General features: G+C 44.4%; 2 protein-coding genes across 3 annotated transcripts; both read right to left on the bottom strand.

Moving 5' to 3' along the window:
- Positions 1–552: 552 nt before the first annotated feature.
- RBFA (ribosome binding factor A) lies at positions 553–12,192 on the bottom strand. 2 transcript variants are annotated; one of them, XM_074146256.1, is made up of 7 exons: positions 12,010–12,168; positions 11,511–11,553; positions 10,594–10,770; positions 8,070–8,182; positions 6,796–6,880; positions 4,538–4,608; positions 553–2,853 (listed from the first exon to the last, which is right to left on the bottom strand). In XM_074146256.1, the coding sequence occupies exons 1-7, from the start codon at positions 12,117–12,119 to the stop codon at positions 2,463–2,465; spliced, it is 990 nt and encodes a 329-aa protein (XP_074002357.1). In that variant the 5' UTR covers positions 12,120–12,168; the 3' UTR covers positions 553–2,462. The 2 variants fall into 2 exon arrangements, with proteins under 2 accessions (XP_074002357.1, XP_074002358.1); XM_074146257.1 differs by lacking the exon at positions 11,511–11,553 and having other exon boundaries at positions 12,010–12,192.
- A 1,196-nt stretch (positions 12,193–13,388) lies between these two features.
- Positions 13,389–16,927, bottom strand: LOC141463700 (probable 2-ketogluconate reductase). Its single transcript, XM_074146255.1, has 5 exons — positions 16,546–16,927; positions 15,428–15,599; positions 14,742–14,920; positions 14,109–14,205; positions 13,389–13,737 (listed from the first exon to the last, which is right to left on the bottom strand). The coding sequence occupies exons 1-5, from the start codon at positions 16,925–16,927 to the stop codon at positions 13,584–13,586; spliced, it is 984 nt and encodes a 327-aa protein (XP_074002356.1). The 3' UTR covers positions 13,389–13,583.
- Between the last annotated feature and the right edge of the window lie 3,988 nt (positions 16,928–20,915).

Here is a 20,915-nt window from a genome sequence, read left to right as displayed (position 1 = left end):
GGTTGCTTCTTCCTTCCAGTTTGTCCCATCCAGTCATTTTTAAGATTTCCATCTCTTCTAAATCTGGTTGCTTTTGCTTTGTTTTCCTCATCACCAGGTTCAGAATGGCTGCTCCATCCCTGGACACCCAGAGCAAGTGCTAGGGCTATCTCTCTTCTTGAACAAAGTCCAGTTTCTGTGACATTAGCTGCGGCGAGCAGAAGAGATCAGCTGCCCTCACTTGCTTCACAAGGGAGTAAAAGTATTAGGGCTGACAGTGAGAACGATTTTGGTTGGGTTTAGATGAAATCTAATCTATGAACTGCAAACCTAGTTTATAGATGTCCAAACTAAACATGGAGCAGAGATAATCAACTTTGTTCTCGTTGCTTCAAAAGCCTAATATGTAGGTTCTTTGGGTGGTGGGTGGTTGTTGTTTTTTTCCTTTTTTTAACCTTTAGGTAGAGTCGGGACAGTCACACATTTTATACGGCAGAAACTAAATATGGAGACATCAGTATTTTGTGGATTCATTTATCAAGTATCAATTAACAGGCTCCTGTCGTTCATTCAGAAGTTAAGAGCTTTATTGCCAAGTTGCAACACATTCACAACTACCTTTCACTCACTGGCAAACAAGCGAAAGCATCTATTTAAAAGTGTGTCTTGTCCTGTGGAATTTAGGAAGAACTCCTGGAAAGACTGAACAAGGCACGCTGTGGGATTTTTCACCTACTCCAAGTTAGGCAAGTACTAATGTGAGCTACAGCTTCAACATGTATCCTAATAAGTGTGATGCACACATTTATAAGATCCTGAGTCTTATCCAATACAAGCTCTAAACGGCTTATAGGAAAATCCTATGGACACACATAGCCCATATCCTCTCTATATTCTTAAAGGCAATCAATCTTCAGAATATGCTTCAAGGGGATTATTATCGTGAATTTCAGTGTTCTTTGCTGATCTGAACACCCTGCTTTAACCTAAAAAGACTTCAGACTATTTGCTATATTCTGGAGCTTATACTCGCTGTCTTTTAAAATATTTTTGAAAAACTAGAGCAACATACTGTAGTGCAACCTCCCCTACATTGTCTTTCTTTACTTCCCCATTAACTAATGGAATTAAATGTTCCTTATTTCTGGTAGAATTCCTTTTTACTACCTTGCTAGTTATAACTTATTTTGAAGCTTCAGCCCTTCTGACTTTATGCACTCATGCTATTATTTTTTACTTCCTTTGAGCCAGAAAGCTTTATTCTACTTTTTATATGACTGCCCATCCATTTCCAAATCTCAAATGGCTACTAGGGCATTCTTCCCTCATGGGACAATAACAGAAGATCGGCAAGAGGGATTGTAAACATGCTCAAGTGACTTGCAGCTGGGGTGCTGAAAAACACATATATACTCATCGTTGTTTGGCCTTGTGTGTTGGACAAGTAGAACATCTGTGTTTAGATAACTCAGGCCTGTGATAGACTTTGAGGCACTCTATTGAACATGCTTGAGATTCCTGCCTTGCTGCGGGAAAGACCAAGGCACAGTGGTAAAATATGCCTGCGTGAATTTCCGATATACAGGCACAACCAGCACGGTCAGTGATCCTCTAGCATGGACCAAGCTCAGTGGTGCCTGTGGTCTCGCTTGCGTGCTTCTGCCCGGGTGCTGCTTCAGAGATCCCCTGCCTGGCGAAGTAACAAAAATAAACTTACTCTTTCCATTCCATCCGTGGTTTTGTGGTTATTCCTGCATCCTGCTTGCCTGCTGCTTTTTGTCCACCTTTCAGTTTTTAATACATTTTTTCAGTCACGGTCAATGCTTTGCCCAATTTTATCCAACAGATGAGTAGTTCTCCATTCTTTCCTGTTTCCAGTTCCCCTGGCACAACTGTAAATTTCTGAATATTAAAATAAATACCTTTTTTTTTTTCAGGGTTGTAACTTTATTCACCTTCTTGTGGAAAGAGTTCCCCCATTAGATTAGGTTCTCTAGAGGATACCCTGTCCTGGTCTTTGTCCGCTGAAGGCTGCTCTTTGAACGCCACTATCATTATTTTGCTTCCCTCTTCCTTCCTGACCTTAGAATAACAGACACCATCACTTTGCGATTATTTTTACCCAGATCACTCAAAAAAAAAAAAAAATTATTTCAACATAGAAAGCATAATTTTATTTGAAATTTGAGCTGCAAGAATTTTTAACTCAGTGCTGCACTATGTATGTTTTCTTATTAGAAAACTGCTCTGGTTGAAAGTCCTACAACTGCAGCAGCTTGAAAGCTACTTAACAGAATGTCACAAATAGCATTTTTGTTCTTCTTACATACCTTGTGCTAACAAACCTCCCCATGTGTGGCAAACTTATTAGTCTGAAAGAGGAAGTGGTGAGTCTGTACCAAACTAATCTTTCAGTAACTATGGCAGTCTTTTTTTTTTTTGCTATTGGCAGCCTCCATTTTGAAGGGAGTGAGTTTTTGATTTCATTTCAGTGTATCAGTAGGCTGGCTTAGAGTTTTGCCATCATCCGCCTCCAATTCATTTATCTCTTCCTGTAATTCATCCTCCAGCTCATACTCTGAGACCGATTCAGTATTATCATTCCAGTAATCACCTTCATATCTGTCCAGTAAGTATTTCTGTGGCGTAATGTCATCATCAGGAGGATTCCTTGGTTTTTTCTTTTTCATTTTCTTTTTAATCTTAGAAAGCTGCTGCTCCTGCTCTTCCGTCCAGGCAGTGCTTTCTAGATCTCTTGAAACTTTCAGTCTTTTGTAGTCCATTATCTGCTTATTCAACAGTTCATGATCAATACCAAAAAGGTTAGATCGCATGGGTGAGTCTGAAGACTGAGTTGTTGAAGAGAAGAGTTTACTGTGGAAAGGAAAAGAAATGTTGTAGGTTTTTTCCCCTGTGTGTATTTTAAGGGGCAATGCTAATTGTGACAACTTGAGCATCACAGAAATAAACTGGGGTTTTCAGTTTGACTTCATTAATGCACTGTGTTCAGCGTTGTGCTCCCTATGTTAAGAAGGAAGAGATACCACCGTACCACGTGTCCGAGGACAGGCTGTGTATAAGCCTGTCAGCATCTCAACAGATTTATTGGGAGGAAGCCAATAAAGCAACTACATTCCAGATAAAACTGCTTGTTTCTGGGAAAAGGTGTGCGTAGGTAACAGAATGAGCACTGGAGCTGGGAGCCCCAAGGAAGTTAGACTTCTCCCAGTTCTTCTAAGAAGTGAGAAGCAGCAGCCTGTGCCCAAAACATGTCAGACAAACATATGAATGACAGTATATGGCACATTAAGCTGGACTTAAGCATTTCCACAAGACACAAACAGAGGAAGATGTTAGGTTAGTCCATCACAACAATGATTTCCCCCAAGGAGTTGTTTCTTATTTGCACCTGATGAACCATCCTGTGAGATGTTAAGGCACAAAAGGCATTTCCACCAACAGACTGTAGCACACAAGTGCAAGGCTCTTGGCTTTGAGAGCATCCGGTCCACAGAATGATCATTCCAATAGATTGTTTGGCCCTATCCCTCAATACCAAAAAATCCCTCACAGAAGAATGCTAAATTAACTTACTTTTTGTTAACTTTGGGAGATTTGTCAGTAAACTTGTAACTCCTGTATAACAAACCAAACTGATACCAGAAAAAAAGTGGCCAAGTAAACGTAGAGCTTTTATCCCCATGAGAAAATTAACACCAAGAAACAAGTATTACTGCTACAAAGCATTTTTAAAAATTTAATTACCACAAACACATTGAGTCCTGAATTCTTAGAAATTCTAAAAAAATTTCTCTCGTAAAAGTAAAGATACTAATACCAGAACAAGTAGTGGTTCTGCAAGTAGCAAGCCTGATGACTCTGTCACTCAGAGTACAGGCATCAAACGCAGCTGATTTATAAGACTGTGTTCTGATACCACCTTATGGGTTAGTTGCCTCTGAAAGCGTATACGTTGTGCTGTTACAAGTGACAATTCAGTCATTCTCCACTGCTCATCAGAGGCCCAATTATATATCAAAAATGGGCTTTCCCTTTCCCTATTTGCAAACCTGTGGTCTGCAGCAAGGTACCTGTGTACAAGAACCAGTGACAAAGCAGCCTATGAAAATGTGTCTGCATTAAAATATGAAAGCAAAATAGAGCATATATAATAAGAAATAGTTTCCCTTGATTTTAATAAATGGGTGTAACTTTGGTAAAGAAAGCTTAAGCCACAAAATAAAATGCCGTCCTCTGCATTTAATTTCTAGGATGACTACACATTAGTTTTTGTCCTAAGCTATGCTGTAGCCTCTTGGGCTAATAAAAGGGCCCAACTGATCTCCTTAAAAGCTGAGATGCCTTTTCAGTAAGGTCTTCCAAAAAGTCTCTCTTCTACTTTCTGTTTCCTCGTAACACCATTTGCTCAACTCTGAGATAACAACAAAGTACACATCTAATGAAAACATACTTTCTGTCACATCAAATAATACCCAATTCAAGCTGGCCAAGAGAGGTGAAAACGGACACTTGTAAAATTCTTATTCAAAAAACCCACCTAAAATCATTTTGAGATGTTTCTTCTTCTTCTGGAGGTCCAAAATCAGCACTTGACAATAATTCCTCGATCTGTAAACACGTGAAGACAACAGATATTAAAGGTCCTGTATTAAATTCACTTTGCTCACACCTACACAAGAAAGAGACAAGTATTTAACAGCAAATATTTTATTTTCTACATGTTTGGAATATTTAGCAAAACCATTTCAAAATAGCCCTTCCTCCATTAATATGGAACTGATTATACTTCTTGCCTGGGAAGTTTGTGTCAAATAGCATAAGTGATCCAGGGATTCCTACAAAGCTTTTTTGCCACATGTACATTCTGAACAGTTGGCTAGGGATTGTGTGACATATATAATTTTTGTTTTATTTGGTCTTACTTCAGTCTTGTAAATCCTTTTTCATAACACCCTTACACTAAGATTTTTTTTCACGTCTTCCCCCTTTCTGCAAGCTTGTATTTCCATTACGTGTAAATATTGAGTTCCCAACTCCCTTTTAACGTGGCACCTAACCAGTAAAACCTGCAAATCTAGTATATTCAGTGCTTTGAAACTGTACCTAATTGTGAAAATTTTATCTCATTTGGAATTTTTATTCCTACTTTCCTTTACATTACTTCTCTTCTAATTCAGCATATTATTCTAAGGAGTTGAATTGGATGGTCCTTCCCTGTCTGTCAACACTCAAAAATCAGGTTCAGCCATGTTACTTCAAGCCCTGTTATTCGAATTTGTGGATTACATGAATCTGATGGTCCACAAAGTGTGATAAGATGATCCACCTAAGTGGTTCCCAGAGCATTCACTGACAGAAGTTATAAAAGGAGGATTTTTACTTGTCTTACGTGGTTAACTCTTGGTGCCTGTGCACTGAACTTGAAGGTAAGGTAGTTCAGGGGTTTTCTTCTTCAAAAAGAGTAAGTGGTCATTTAACAAAGTTTGAGAAACAGTGATTAGTGGAAGAGGTTCTGCAATAATCAACCTGGAAGGCAGGACCTGCAGGAGTAGATATCTGTAGCTCCATCTAGGTATGGTAATAATAGAGTAATAATAGTAATGACACAGTGCTTCCATAGTCGCTCATTACTTGTTGCGTAAATTTTTTGTGTTGATTAGGGGGGAGCATAATACCGAATATAAACAGCTTTCAGGCATGTTTAGTTCATTTCTGTTCTTGTGCTTTCTGTTGATGCTAATGCAGGTGAAAAATATTTGCCCTGTGGATCAGTATATTGGCATGAAACTCTGAATTTTTCTGACCACAGAAAGTTCAAGCAGTTCACTGCATTTCTAGACAGTCTGAAGTTCTTGTTATCCCTCCCAGCTCTGCTAATACATACCATATGAGCCCATAAGTCACTAACAGTAATTGGTTGTAACAGTAACACATCTAAGAATAAGGCACTTCAGGGCACAGAAATATGAACATGCTGTTTTCAACTAATGTTCTTTCCATTTACATCAACAGCTCGAGGAGATCTTTTCAACGAAATTCCACTCACTGGTGTCATCTTTCTCTTCTAGAAAGTTCACTATTTAAGACATCTCACTTCACAGTCTTAATGACAGCAAATTCCCACAAAACATCATTATTCTAGCAGTATTTCAACTAATTAAAACTATCAACACCTTAACAGACAGGTAATTTTACACATGAAAAAAGGAGTCATGTGAGTGAGCTTACACCTTCCATGCAAAGATCTGCACTTCCCTAGAAACATTTAAACAACTGATGGAAAAAGGTTGGGGTGAAAAAATAAAAATAAAAATCAGTGATTAGATTCAATGGAATTTTTAAACCACGTAACATTTAAAATGTGGAATACAGCTCCTCAGACCTCATTTCAATAATCATGTATACCAGGCAAGAGACAACTGCCTACTCTGTATTATTCCTTAAAATTTTAATTTCATTCTTTAGGATTTCTTTATTGGCCTAATGATCTAGCCTACAAACTTCTATGAAAACTTCACTTCAGAAATTTTAATAGTAGCATCCAAAAAAGTTCATGAGGCAATAGCTACAAGGAGTTCTTTACACTGTATGTAAATATCAGTCGTACTCAAGATTCTTTGCTAAAACACTTTGGTACATGAAAAGGAAAGGGTATAGACAAATTCTGGTATTTAATGTAGATTGGTAGAGCAATCCAATGATCAGCTGTCTCTGTATTCCTAAGCATTATGGTATGCTAAGTCACCATGTTTGCATATCATTGTATTTGTACATTGAGACACAGATTACAATTACCTCTTTTACAGCTGCAGCTTCTTTGTCTTTTACAAATACTATTGGAGGTACATTTCCTAGAATCTGCTGACTCATCAGAAGATACCTGGCAAAAATACAGCATTTACCAGTGTGAGTAACAGTACAGTACCTCCAGGACAGATAAAATATGTTAAATTAATTCCAGCAGTACTGCAAGTTTCAGGATATGGTTTGCAAAACTGACAGTCTGATGGGTGTCCATTCAGGTTAGTGGTAAGCAATACATCACCAAAGAATCCCAACTCTGACAGTGTAAAATCATACAAAAAATACTAGCTGCAAATCCCACTAAGTATTGACGATATGAGATTTGTCTCCTATATGCACAAGCTGGTGCAGGTCTTTCCCTACTTCATTCAGCTTCCTTATTCCCACTGTAGGGGTGAGAGCAGCTGAGGATAGAGCCCTCACAGCAGGGCAAGACAACCTACATGCTAGCTGCAGCAAGGACTGACATGGCTCCCCTTGTCTTCTTTGCAGCCAGCAACATTCCTCCTCAAAGAGTGGAAGCTGTCGGAAGTAGGAGAGAGCATTGTGCTGGAGCAGGAATTACACAGCCTTGGGAAACAGTGGGAAAGGAAATGGCCCTACAAGCGTGCTTCAATGCCACCTTTCCCATGGGGTGAAGTCCTGATCCTACAACAGACCAGCTGGATAGCAGAGGGTAAGTCACGGAAAGAGGGAGAGAGAAAAATCTCTGCGATATCCTGAAAACTCATTGGACCCTCTGCCAAAAAGAAGGGTAAAAGAATCAAATACACGGTAGCATCCCAACATTTATTTTTTAGTATCAGTATTGTGAAGAATTTCTGTAATATCAGTCATCCCTTCTGGTGGTCCAAATTGTCCCTAGTGATCAGAGTTGCCCAGTGAATCTGTCAGGAGATAGTTTTAATTGCCAGTCCTCTTGTGCAGCATCCGATTCTGGCCTACTGTCGTGCACAGCACGTCCAGCCCACCATCACTAGTACAACAAAGTGAAACTGCATCCAGATTCCCCTTTCTTCCTGCTCAGCCCAGTCCTATCCTAGGAAAGCACAGAGGCCAATGAGCCAGCTGTGCTTCAGCAGGACAACACACAGCTGGGCTGACACAGCCATCCTTCCCTGTGAGGTTCACCACAGGAGATGCCCTGACTCCAAATATCTAAAAAGCTAAATCCGATACAGATTGTTAGAAATAACTTAAGAAATAGTACAAGTTCGTGGCTATGAATTTATGAAGTGGTCTAACTCTTTATCCCACAGCAGTACCGTATACGAGGAGCACTCTTCCGCAGTACACTTTCAACATAACTTTCTTTCTCCATAGTAGCAGTGGAATTCCAGTACACACGACATGCTGAAAAGTTTGATGCCAGGGACACCTGCAAAAAGACAAATGTTTCTTTAAAATTATATCTATATACATACACACACTTCATATACAACAAAGTCTCTAATTCATGAGTAAGCATACAGTGACCCAAACTGGATATGTAAAATCTTAGGAGAATCTCTTCTCCCATCTCTGCTCTTAAGAACCATAAATTACATGGTTTCTTTATAGAGGTAGAGTTTAACGCCAAATAAGATTTACATTCAGTACCTGAAAGGACTGTTTTAATTTAGGCAAGCGACTGCCTAATCTCCCTTTCAACTGAAATTAAATGGAGAAGTCTGTCAAACACAGACAGCACTATGCTTAGCCAACGTAATGGTGCTACCATCACAAATAGTCCAGAATGACAATTTATGGCATGCTGTTTTGGAATACAGCTGAAAGTATAAGTTTCTGCTAAAGAAGGACCTGTGACACAGCCTGGTTTGTTGTCACCCAGAGTTTGGTTTTGAGATTGACAGAAGAGAGGACACCCTCCATGGCACTGTAATGTAAAGAGTCTCTCCAGTTCCAAAGCCTGCAAGGAACCTCCAGTGTCTGACCCTCCAGCTCACTAACAGGTAATATTCACAGCTGTCATGCACGCAATTGAAATTGTACAGTGTGCAGGGACCAAAACACACATGAGACAGACTGACACTCTTCCTGAAGAATAAACCTCTGAAACACAAACTGGATTCTGAAAGATTTCTGTAACTTGTCATTCATGGCATCCAGCAGCGTCTTACAAGTTCTCACTGTGAGAGTGAGACACTCAGCAAACTTCTAATAACCTATCGGGCTCAGCGAAAGGAAGGAGCCGAGGAAGAGGGAGGAGAAAGCATAAAACTACCCATTGGAAGGCACAGTTCAGAGGTCATCTAGTGCAGAAACCAATTCTTCAAACAAACAGGTGTCTACATACGTCAGCAGAAAAAGACAACTCCATCAGAGTATTCCCACGAGCGAAAACTGCATCACAGTCTGCTGTTGACAGCGCTACTCTTTCCTAGGGCAGAACGGACTGACCCCAAAAACCAAAGTAGATACTGATTTTTTTCCACCACCAAATAACTCCTCCTTCAGGAAACCCACCACTTGTTAAAAAAAACCAGTATGATCATTCACCAACTGCTTCTACTGCAGGATCAGCCCTCCCCAGTTCCCACACTGAGTCTAATGTAAGCACATAAACAACCCTCTCTAACACAAGCCATTTCTTCATCATCGCATGAGCAATGTTACCGAGTGGATAAAAGTTTGATGTACCAGGCCTGAAGCATGATTCTTATCTGTATTACTATTATATGATTTTAACTCTTGATACCAAAAAAAACCCAAATTCTGATGGACTGCAAAAAGCCTACTAGATTTCTTTTGATAACGGAAGTAATGATATCAGACCAGAATCAGCTCAAGAGTAAATCAGGACTGAGTCTCAGCCATGTCCCAGTGCAGACCGAGCACTAGGCACCACATAGTTATAAGAAAATCTGTACTATATTTGGAAGAAGGCTGTTTCTTTCCCTCTCTCATGTTTTGTTTCATTTACAGCAATGCCTCCTGATAGTGCTGTGGCTTGCCTGCATCAGCCAGTATTTTTATGTGCAGACATGCCACCCAAGTTAGACAAGCGATCCTCAAAGCCCAAGAGAGAGAGAGAAGGTCTATATGAAGGGTACTGCACATATAGAACCAAAATATTCAGCTTGACCATGTCATTTCAATCACTTGCCTAAAGACAGAATGAATTCTGGTATCATTTAATCCTAACAAAACAGCAAACGTAGAAGAAAAAACTACATATAACAAACAAGAATATGGAGACTGACTTAGTTCCTGAATCGGAGCTTCAACATCCCTTTCAAACCCACGAATTATGAGAACACTAGCTACAACTAGGTACAAATTCCAGTTCTTTCTGGAACCTTGCTTGCCAATGCCATTTTCTTGAACTATTGAAAGGCTTGCCTTTTTTTCAACTAAGCTCATGTCCCACTTAGGTCTTCTGCCTGTGTAAGGATGCTGTTGAGGGACACAAGGAGGTATTAACTCTCCCACAGCTCCAGGAAGAAAAGACTCCTGGAAAGATACACTTACGTTGGTAAGACCAGGCTCCTCCTTCTGAAGTAACAAAAAAGAAAGTCATACCAGGAGAATCACCATTGAGTTGGCCTAAGTTGCATTTGCATTATAGTGGCAAAGGTCTACTAAGCCAGGGACAGCAGCGGCAAAGTTCTCCTAGCGTACCAGGTGAATCCAGAGCCTCATCTTGCTCTGCTGTGCCCCATCAGGAGCAATGCAGTAAAATTCCTCCTGCACTCATCACAACACCCAGGGAAGGTCCTTTAGCGTGCTGCACTGACCTCAAGGCGCAGTCAGAGCGGCTCAACACATTGCTGTAGCTTGGGCACTTGCCTTGCAGATTTCCAGCTTGAGATCATAAAGTTCTTGATTAACTTCACAGGTGGTCACCATCTCTGCCACAGCTTTGTGAATAAGACCGTTCAAGACTCTGCAGCGTATGTTATCTTCTTTCCTAGTTTTTGCCTGCTCAACTTTCATGACAGAGTCCAACTTGGTTGGTTTATACATCTTTAAAAAAAAATAAAAAACCCAAACAACACATTAATCAGTAGCGCTTAGTGACATGGTTTAGTGATGGTTTTTTGTCAGAGTTAGGCTGATGGTTGGACTAGATGATCTGAAAGGTCCCTTCTAACCTAGACGATTCTATGATTCTATGATTAGGCAATTACATAAAGTTTTGTGCACTCTACTAAGTACGCTCTTAGAATGCCATTATTGCAGCTGCAATGGATTTATATAGGTCTTATGTATCAGGTGTTTCAATAAAGAATATTTATGTTCACAAAACCTTTAACCCTCACGTATTACAGCCAAGATTCCCGAGTTCATAATTTTGTAGCGAGTTATACAGCTCAATAAATCCGTTTCCTAAAATACAGCATGCATTAACTGCACAGCATCGCTCGCTTGAAAAACAAACTTCAAAAGCTTGTTTTCCATAAAAGTAAAACTAGGCTGGTATACAGAAGCCTCAATCTGGATCAGTTCTCTGCTATGGGCTCAAGAGCGTGCAGGAGAGCCTTGGTGCTGGCGCGGATGAAAGATCAGGGAAGAAGAAACAGCCATAGGGAGCCAAACGGCTTCTCTTGACAGCAATCCCGGCATGGCACCGTGAAACTGGACCCTAGTGTTCATTCACAAAAAGTTCTGCTATTTCTCCACCGGAAAACGCGTTTCCCAAAGTTAGACATAAAGGCAGAAGCACAAGCTTGTGCCTCCTGGCACAGATAAACCCAGCGCCTTACCATTTTAGACCCCAAGGTCGGGCTGTCATACCAAAACTTCTTCCTTTTGGAGAAAGGAAAGGAAAGGAGCTGTTACCTCTCAGCAGCTGAGAGAAACAAAGGGGTTCCCTCTGTAAGGAAAACCCCGCCCGCCCGCAGGCCCAGCCACAACGCCCGGGTTTTCCGTGTCCGAAATGCTTTTACCCCAGCGATGCGGGGAGCGGCGCTTCCCGCCCACGGCGGGGGCTGCACCGGGAGGAGAGAGCGGGGCACGCAAGCACCGCTACCGGAGCCCCACGGCCACCGGAGGTGGGACCCCTCTCACACAACCGCGCCCGGCGCCCGCAGACCACCCCCCGGCTACCGCCCGCCTGGGGCACGCTGGCCAGGCCTCAGCCGGCCCGCACCAGGGCAGGCCCGGCAGCCCGGCCGGTCCCGGCCGCCTCAGCCCGGAGCGAGGCCCGGCCCCGGCCCCGGCCCCGGCCCCGGCCCGGCCAGCCCCCCCCCCCCGCAAACCTACCTTTTTTTACGCATCATTTTCTTCAGCAGGTTCCTGGAGTCGCTCAGGGCGGCGGAGCTGCGCAGCGCCCGGCACCACCGCGGCACTGCCGCCGCCCGGGCGCCCCACATGCTGCCCCAACGACCCGGCACGGCCCTGGAGGCTCGGAGCTCCCCGCGGCGCGGCGGTTACGGCGGCGCCGGCTCCCCCTGGCGGCGCGGCGGCCCGGGCCTGCGGCGCCCCGGCGGAGGCGGCGGTAAGGGCCACGGCGGCCCCGGGAGGGAGGGAGGGAGGGCTGCCCTCGGGCACAAGCGTGAGGCGAGACCGGGGAAGTCTCTGGGCCCGAGCTGGTTGAAGTGCATCAAGGGATCACAGAACCATAGAATGGTTTGGGTTGGAAGGGACCTTAAAGATCATCCAGTTCCAACCCCCCTGCCACAGACAAGGGGGACACCTCCCACCAGACCAGGTTGCTCAAAGCCCCATCCAGCCTGCCCTTGAACACCTCCAGGGATGGGGCATCCACAGCTTCTCTGGGCAACCTGTTCCAGTGTCTCACCACCCTCACAGTAAAGAATTTCTTCCTGATATCTAATCTAAATCTCCCCTCTTTCAGTTTAAAACTGTTACCCCTTGTCCTATCACTCCACTCACTCTCTGGTAGAGAGTCCCTCCCCATCTCTCCTGTAGGCCCCCTTTAGGTACTGGAAGGGGCTATAAGGTCTCCTTCTTCTTCTTCTATAAAGAGCCTTCTCTTCTCCAGGCTGAACAGCCCCAGCTCTCTCCACCTGTCTTCATAGGAGAGGTGCTCCAGCCCTCTGGTCATCTTCATGGCCCTCCATTGGACTTGCTCCAACAGGTCCTTCTTATGTTGGGGGCTCCAGAGCTGGATGCAATACTCCAGGTGGGGTCCCACCAGAGCAGAGCAGACAGGCAGAATCACCTCCCTCGCCCTGCTGGCCACGCTTCTTTGATGCAGCCCAGGATACGGTTGGCTTTCTGGGCTGTGAGTGCACATTGCTGGCTTATGTTGAGCTTCTAGTCCATCAACACCACCAAGCTGGTGGACTACGCTTACACAGAGACAGGCAAGCCCCGTGCAAAGATACCTATGCACAGGCACTTCTGTCTGCACCAGTGAGTTCTCTTGGAAGCGAAAGTAAACATGGTTCCACAAAAGCACTACCCCTTTTCCTGCAGCATCAGAGGAGTTGGACTAGATGCAGGGGAGTTGGACTAGATGATCTCTAGAGGTCCCTTCCAACTCTGACAAATCTGTGATTCCGTGATCAGGAACAGCCGGTCCAATGCACCGACTGTGGCCTCAAATATGATTCAGTGCTGGGTTGATGGGCAATTTTAAGAGGAGGCGAGCAAAATCAAATACACCGACACAAGATGCAAGTTCATGACAAAATACTGCAGTTTTCCACACAGAATCGCTTCTGGTCATTTAAATAAATTAAACCCATGTATTATACTTACACATTTTATCCGTATAGCACACATGGGTTAATTACTTGAAGAGCGATCAAATTACTGTTTCCTCACTCCAGGATAAACACTAAAGGCATTCACATTAAATGCGGGCCGTTTTACAGTGATACTTCATTAGGGATAGGAAGACCTGTAAGACCCGCTTGTATGCTTTCCACCATGTTTTCCATCATAAGGCGGCGTGTCTTTTTGGTGGCACTTCCAATGTGAGGAGTTATTATAACATCCTTCAGCTTTAACAAAGGGTGATCCCTGGGAAAGGAAAAGAAATACTGAGCTAGTCACTCACAGACAATCTGTTATTTCGTCACCTGAAGGCAGCCAGAGAAATACTTAAAATAATAATTAAAAACTAATTGCATGATCCAAGCATACTCAGAGGAGTTGAAACTCCTGCCTAGCTTGTGGTTTATTTACGCAACAAGTCCTCCAAATGAGTCACTGTGAATTTCGTTTGGCTAGGACAGAAGGGTTGGGGACATCATTTCAGTAGGACTAGTGCACATACATCATGTACTCCTACTAACAAAATCATGTAACTTCTCACATGCTCACAAACCTGTACTTAGTTTGAACCACACCCATGCACACTCGTTTATATTTAACTTAAATATATGTCCTACCTTGGCAAAGGTTCAGGATAGGTCACATCCAGAGCAGCTGCCTTAATAACTTTGTTCTGAAGGGCTTCCACCAAAGCATCCTGATCCACAACCAGACCTGGGTTACAGTAAGAAGGACACCCTTATTTTCATACTCCTTACTGCTCTCTCACCATCCTCTTGGGGACAGTGGTCAGGCAAATGGCAGGGCTAGCGATGGTCACAATGCAGAAGCAGCAGCAGAGAGAGAGGGTGGTGAAGCGGGGGGAGAAAGCTTGGATGGGTGCATCAGAGTTGGACAGCCAGGAATTTTGAAAGGCAGTACGTACACCATAAAACAAAGTACAGGGCCAGACTTCAGGGTGGGCTGTGCCACCTTGATGTACATTAGCAACAACACTGCCCTAAATAAATAAAAGGCTTAAGTAGGAGGTTATACAAATATACATGGACTCCTGACACTCCAAGCTCACTAACATTTTAGAGATCTACTTGCTCACAATTGCGGAAATGCTTAAATGTTTTGCTGAGGTATGACCATGGACATCTAAATAGTAGAGAATTTACTGAAAACTTTAGAGTGACAGGTTGGGTTTTCTCAGGACTTTTTATGTCAGGAAACCATAATGCAGTTTTGGTTATTCTGCACCTTACCTCTGCTGATATTAATGAGAGTAGCAGTGGGTTTCATCAGCTCCAGCTCTCTCTTCCCAATCAGTTTGTGTGTCTGTGGAGTCAGGTTCACAGACAGCAACACAAAATCAGACTGGTGGAGCAAATCATCTATCTTCTTACAGTAAATAGCTCCAACGGCACTTTCCTCTTCCTTGTTCCTGAGGGGAAGAACCCAAAATTAAACTGCAGTAGTAAGCAACAAGAAAAAGGTCAAATCACCATTAGAGAAAAGGTTTCTTAATTGTTTTCTTCACTCTATACTGCAAAGCACTTAGCTAGTTATCTGACTGAAACTCGGGGAAGAAAAATGTTAAGCTGTTTCCCGCAATACCAAATGCACTATAAACAAATGTGCAGTAATCATAGAATCATGAATCATAGAATGGTTAGAGTTGGAAGGGACCTTAAAGACCATGCAGTTCCAACCCGCCTGCCATGGGCAGGAACATCTCCCACTAGACCAGGTTGCTCAAAGCCCCATCCAGCCTGGCCTTGAACACTTCCAGGATGGGGCATCCACAAATAAACCTGTAATATACCTGTGAGGACGGAAAGTAAGAAATGAGGATCCTGTAAATGCACTGAATAAATAATAAAACAAATACATTTGTGTCACAGCTTCTGGCTGTGACGGAGACGTTCCAGGGAGCTGCAAACAGCTTTACCTCTGATTCCTGTTGTGGTACAAAATCTTCATTTCGAAGGCTTTGGCTCTCTCAGCCACTTTGTAGCCAATGGTGCCCATTCCCACGATCCCCAGGGTGGCCCCGGAAAGCTCAGCCCCCAGCCAGTCAGCAGGGAAATACTCTGTTTCGGGGGAGACTGCCATCTGATGGCCTTGGCAGAGGGAAAAGAAGGAAAAATGCCATGTAAAGGGTTGCCTGGTTCCTGGCATCTGGTTACTTTTTTTCCACTTAACTTTTTATTATAAGATAAGGCAGAAGCAGAGGAGCCGTAGCATAATGTTATTGTGTTTCTGGGCAAGAAGTGAATAATGCTGCACTGGCAAGGTGACATCTGACTTTGCTTTCTCGCTTAGGATGGAAACATATCCAGCCCCTCTTTGGCAAGGTGAGGCCAAAGCAGCAACCTCCCTCCCTTCGGTGTACGTCAGACACCTGCCCATCCTCTTTCCCTGCCTGTAGCACAGATTATTGAGCCACTGAAATGCACCTCGGCAACACAGCTTCTTACTCATGGTGGTTCATCAGCAGGGCTAATGAAACTGGCAGCGCCACGGATGTCACCTACACTGTAAACACCGAATGGTGCAACCGATGAATCAGTTGTAGTACTGTCAAGACTTTCAGTAAGGCCAAAATAGGATTCCCAAACATCTTGAAGATACACCAAAGTTGGCAGGAAAAAGAAACACAGAAGATGGTGGACAGATTTCTGGACAGCTTGTTCGTAATGACTCAGATACATGTCAGTTTGGCAGAGACAGCTTTCAAGCCTCCTTGAAAATATCTCCTTTTAATCCCCTTTTATTAAAACTTGAAAAGCAAGACTGCAGTGAATTAGTAGAATGAGTAAGCGGCTAAGGGAGAAGAGGCCTGAATTTAGGGCTATCCGAAAAAGGAACCCATCTACCTTGCTGATACGCCTGTTTGGAAATGGTAAGCACTGTGTGCAAGTTATTGTCAACGTGACAGATTTGTCTTAGCTTTTTCCTGTGTTTCCACTTTTAAGCTTACCTTTGCACCAGCACACACTTCCTAACTGCGTGTTTTGAAAAGCCACCTTTCCTACAAAAAAAGACTAAAACCATTTCAGTTATTACCTTCCACAAGTCTCCTGGAAGACGCCAGCATCAAGGCCATCCCCAGGTCTGCAGTGTCAGTGGAAACAACGAATGGAGTGTTGGACAGTTTCACACCGTAGCTGGAGAGGAGGTTCAAGTCCAGGTGATCTATTCCCACTCCAGAGCTTGCAACTATCTTCAAGTTAGGCAAGCTCTGGAGCAGCTCTTTGTTAATAACTGGTTTGTGATACCACATATAAACCGCTCTGATCTTTTCACTGAGAAATTTCTTGTTTTCAAGATATTCTTTCATGGTGATGAGACGAAAGTGTTTCTCCAGAAATTCAACGTGGTCCTCATATACTCCATGCTTCCCTCCTATACAGTCAATTAGCACATAAGGCAGTTCCTGACCCTCCATGCCCTACAAAAACAATGAGAAACCAAAAGGACATAAAGTGATCCATTATACCTTTTTTTTTTTCAAAAAAAAAAACCCAGGAGTTGATTGGCTCCATTGCATTTTGTTTTCCCACTTGATGACAGAACTGGCTAAAGAATTTCACTCCCACACGCAGAACTTTTCTTCTGTTTTTCCTGTGTTATTCAGAAGGATGTTCAGTTTCTACATAATCTTATTAATAAGACAAGAAAACATTGTTTCTGGCACAGCAGCTCTGCTAACACTTAAACAAAAGAGCTACCAGATGTTACTCCTGTTCGATATTCAGTATTTAAAGGCCAAAGTCTTGATAATTTAAGAATGCGGCCATGTGAGTGGAAGGGTATCTTTTAGCCCCCAGGTTCTGCCTTTGCCACCTATGCAACCATATTAAGTAATTAGCATGAATGAGATTATCCCAGGAAAAGTCTTGTTTAACATAACAGAGCTATAGTTTGTCAACTATGAACTTTGGAGTTATCAATTTGCTTTCTGAAAGTAAGTTTATGCTTTTTTCCCCTTGGTCTCCTTCTGTGTCCCGACAACTCTTCGCTCCGCCAGCTCTGGAAAGAATCAAGGCTCTTATCTCGGGTTAAAGCCAGGAGAGCAGCCTGCTGCCTCTCAGCTCCTCAGGACGCACAGCCCCAGTGACAGAGGTACAGAAAAGACAGAGACACAGAAAAGCTGGTGGTGCTTTTTTTCCTGGCCGAGCACAGACGGGATCCCCGGCTCCAGGGCTGCTGAGACAAGGGGCCACTGCTCTCCCACTGCCAGCTTCACAGGGGTTGGAAGGGACCTCTGGAGATCATCTCGTCCAACCCCCCTGCCAAAGAGGTCCACCCAGAGCAGGTCACACAGGAACGTGTCCAGGGGGGTTTTGAACGTCTCCAGAGAAGGAGACTCCACCACCTCCCTGGGCAGCCTGTTCCAGGGCTCTGCCACCCTCAAAGTGAAGAAGTTCCTCCTCATGTTTAGATGGAACTTCTTATGTTCAAGTTTGTGCCCGTTCCCTCTTGTCCTGTCCCTGGGCACCACTGAAACAAGACTGGCCCCATCCTCCTGACACCCACCCTTTAAGTATTGATAGGCATTGATCAGATCCCCCCTCAGCTAAACTTGACTAAACAGACTAATCCCATTTCAGCTTGACAGGACCAGCGCCCCCCTCTCCTCCCCCAAGCCCCCAGCCGCCGGAGCGCGGTGCAGTGGCCGATTTTCCAGGCTTAGGGCGGGCTGAGCCCTTCCCGAAGGCGTTTGCGGTCGTCCCGGTAGGAATAGAGTCAGGAAGGTGCTGGCCCGGCGGCCGCAGGGCCCGGTCCGGCCATGAAGGACGGCAGGGAACGGGCCGGCTCCGCTCCCGGGGACGCCAGCCAGGACGGGCCGTCGGGCGGGGCCCCGGGAGACTCCCGGGAGACCCCCGCGCCCCGCACGCCCGGTCCTACCACTGCACCCCCGACCTCCCGCTGAGGCGCGGAGGAACCCCGGAGCGGGGGGGGGTGAGGGGGGTGCGGCGCTCCCGGTGTCCCGGCCCGGGGAGGGGGATGTCCCGCGGCGCCTCACGCAGCACTCACCGCGCCGGCCCCGCTCCTCGCTCGCCGCCGCCTCCGCCGCCGCTCCGCCGGGCCGTGGGAGGGCGAGGGCGGAGCGGGGCCGCCCCGGCTTGGCACCGCGCCGGCCGCCCAAGGCGGGCTGCCCGGCCGCCTGCGCCCCTCGCCGCGGGGGCGTCCCGCTGCCTGCCCCCTGCCCGCAAAAGTCCTTCCGCGGGCTGGGGGGGAGCGGAGGGGTGCCGGGGCGGCGGGAGGTGTACCCCAAACCCCTCGGGGGAGCCGGGAGAGAGCAACAGGCGTTCACTAATAATTCTGTGTTTGTACAAACGTGTGGCATTTCTGCGCCGTTACCCGGGATTTTGCATTAAGTCAAGCGCACTAATTTTTTTCCATACTGTCTTTGAATAGCAGCTGTGGCCTGGTCTCTCCTTCATAGAATCATAGAATTGTCTAGGTTGGAAGGGACCTTTAAGACCTTCTAGTCCAACCATCAACCTAACTCTGATAAAAAACCCATCACTAAACCATGTCTCTAAGCACTATGTCAACCCGTCTTTTAAACACCTCCAGGGACGGTGCCTCAACCACTTCCCTGGGCAGCCCATTCCAATGCTTAATAACCCTTTCCATGTAGAAATTTTTCCTAATATCCAATCTGAACCTCCCCTGGCACAACTTGAGGCCATTTCCTCTTGTCCTATCGCCTGTCACTCTTTGCTCGTTACACTACGTGCACGTGTGTCTGACCGGCAGACACCAGTGACAGATCTCACTGCACAGGAGGGTCTTTTCCAACCTCAAAGATTCTAAGAATACCCTCAAAACCTCTCTTCGAGGTGCAGATGCTCAGTCACTGCGGCTGGTTTTCCCGGCTACAGGCAGTCCTGTGCCTACCCCAGCTGAGAAACCCATCAAAAAATTAGCTGACAAGGTTACTTGGACTGTAAATCCCCAGTGATGGAGGCTGCCAAGTACTGCTTCAGTACTCCGTTCACGAAACCTGTGCTGGAGCGATCCTCCTTGCTGTGCAGGGGATCAGCAGGCACTTGAGGGTGCCTGGCTCTGTGGTGGGAACATCTCAGGAGCCGGGAAACACCAGTGCTGCGGGAGCCATGGACCTCTCAACTTCCTTTCCCAGGCTTATTCACTCAATCTTATTGTCCTTTTTCTCCGTAGTATTCATCCATCCTCCCCACTAGTCTCATTCCCCTCATACCCATCTGTGTTCCCAACAGACCTGGTCCCTTCCCTTCTAAAAATAATTTCCCAATATAAGTATTGATGAGAGATTCCTTTCTTCCTAGGGTTTCCATTGCAAGCTTCAGGTCCTCAAAATAACCAGCAATTGCACACTGCTGTCTCAGTCCCGACTACTGTTGTGCTTTGCAAAAGACTAGATTACAAAATCGTGTCTTCTCAAATTCTACTGAACATTAAGGCTATCAGGTTTAACACCAAATCCTCTATAAAATGACCAATGAAAAGATAAAGCATAAGAAAACCTTGTAATAATCATACAAACCCATAAATTGTTCTTGTTATCCTGGTGATGATTTTTGAGTATCATTTCCTTATGTGGATTTCAAGTTCAGACAGTTAAACTTTAAAGAAAAAATTCATTAGCTAGCAATATAGAGCTACAGCATATTAACTGGATTCTTAGTTAAGTCTACTCGAATTTTCTTCTTTAAAAAAAAAAGCAACAAACCCTAAAATGCCTACACATTCCCTGTTCCACATCAACTGCTTCCAGGTTTGCTGATAAGACATAATGGTTGATCTTTTAACTGACTGCTCAAGTTACAATACCTGAGATCAAAGGACCATTGTAAAGCTCCCCTCAAAGACACAAGTCCTTCTCGCTATGAATGGAGGAAGGAGGTCTACCACATTCTAGTAATGAAGGTTGAAAAAAAGACTTCAGGAGGACAACGTGGTGGGTTTTTTCCCTTTGTATATCAAATCAACAAATTTGAATGAACAAAATGAAGGAGCGATTAGTCAGAGAAGCAAAAAAAACCAATAATCAAAGTAATGTTACTCTTTTTTTAAGCAAAAATCCAGGCCATACGTATCAGATGTCAAGAAAATTACTGTATTATGTGGTTAGATGTGGAGAGAATCAGACGACTTCAAAGGATTTTTTGTGTAACTTGAACACCTAATTTTCAAGTTATGGTTCAGGAGGAGATATATCTGCATAGAAACATATGTGACCAAAAACATCAGGAAGCCATTTATATTTTGAATGATTGAAGAGCTGTTCGAATTACTAGGACACAGAATGTCACAGAGTAGAGTGTGAGCAGCAATCAGACAATGATTACCGTAAGCTAAGTCTGATGAAAGTAAAACAAGATGAGTGTTGCACCAGTGTTATAAGTAGATGTAATTTGTAGAGTACCTGTTAGACCTCCCTG

This window comes from Numenius arquata, chromosome 4 (genome assembly GCF_964106895.1).
Source record: "Numenius arquata chromosome 4, bNumArq3.hap1.1, whole genome shotgun sequence".
NCBI classification, from domain to species: domain Eukaryota; kingdom Metazoa; phylum Chordata; class Aves; order Charadriiformes; family Scolopacidae; genus Numenius; species Numenius arquata.
Note: the sequence above shows the minus strand (reverse complement) of the source record. Positions and strands in the feature narration are given on the sequence as shown.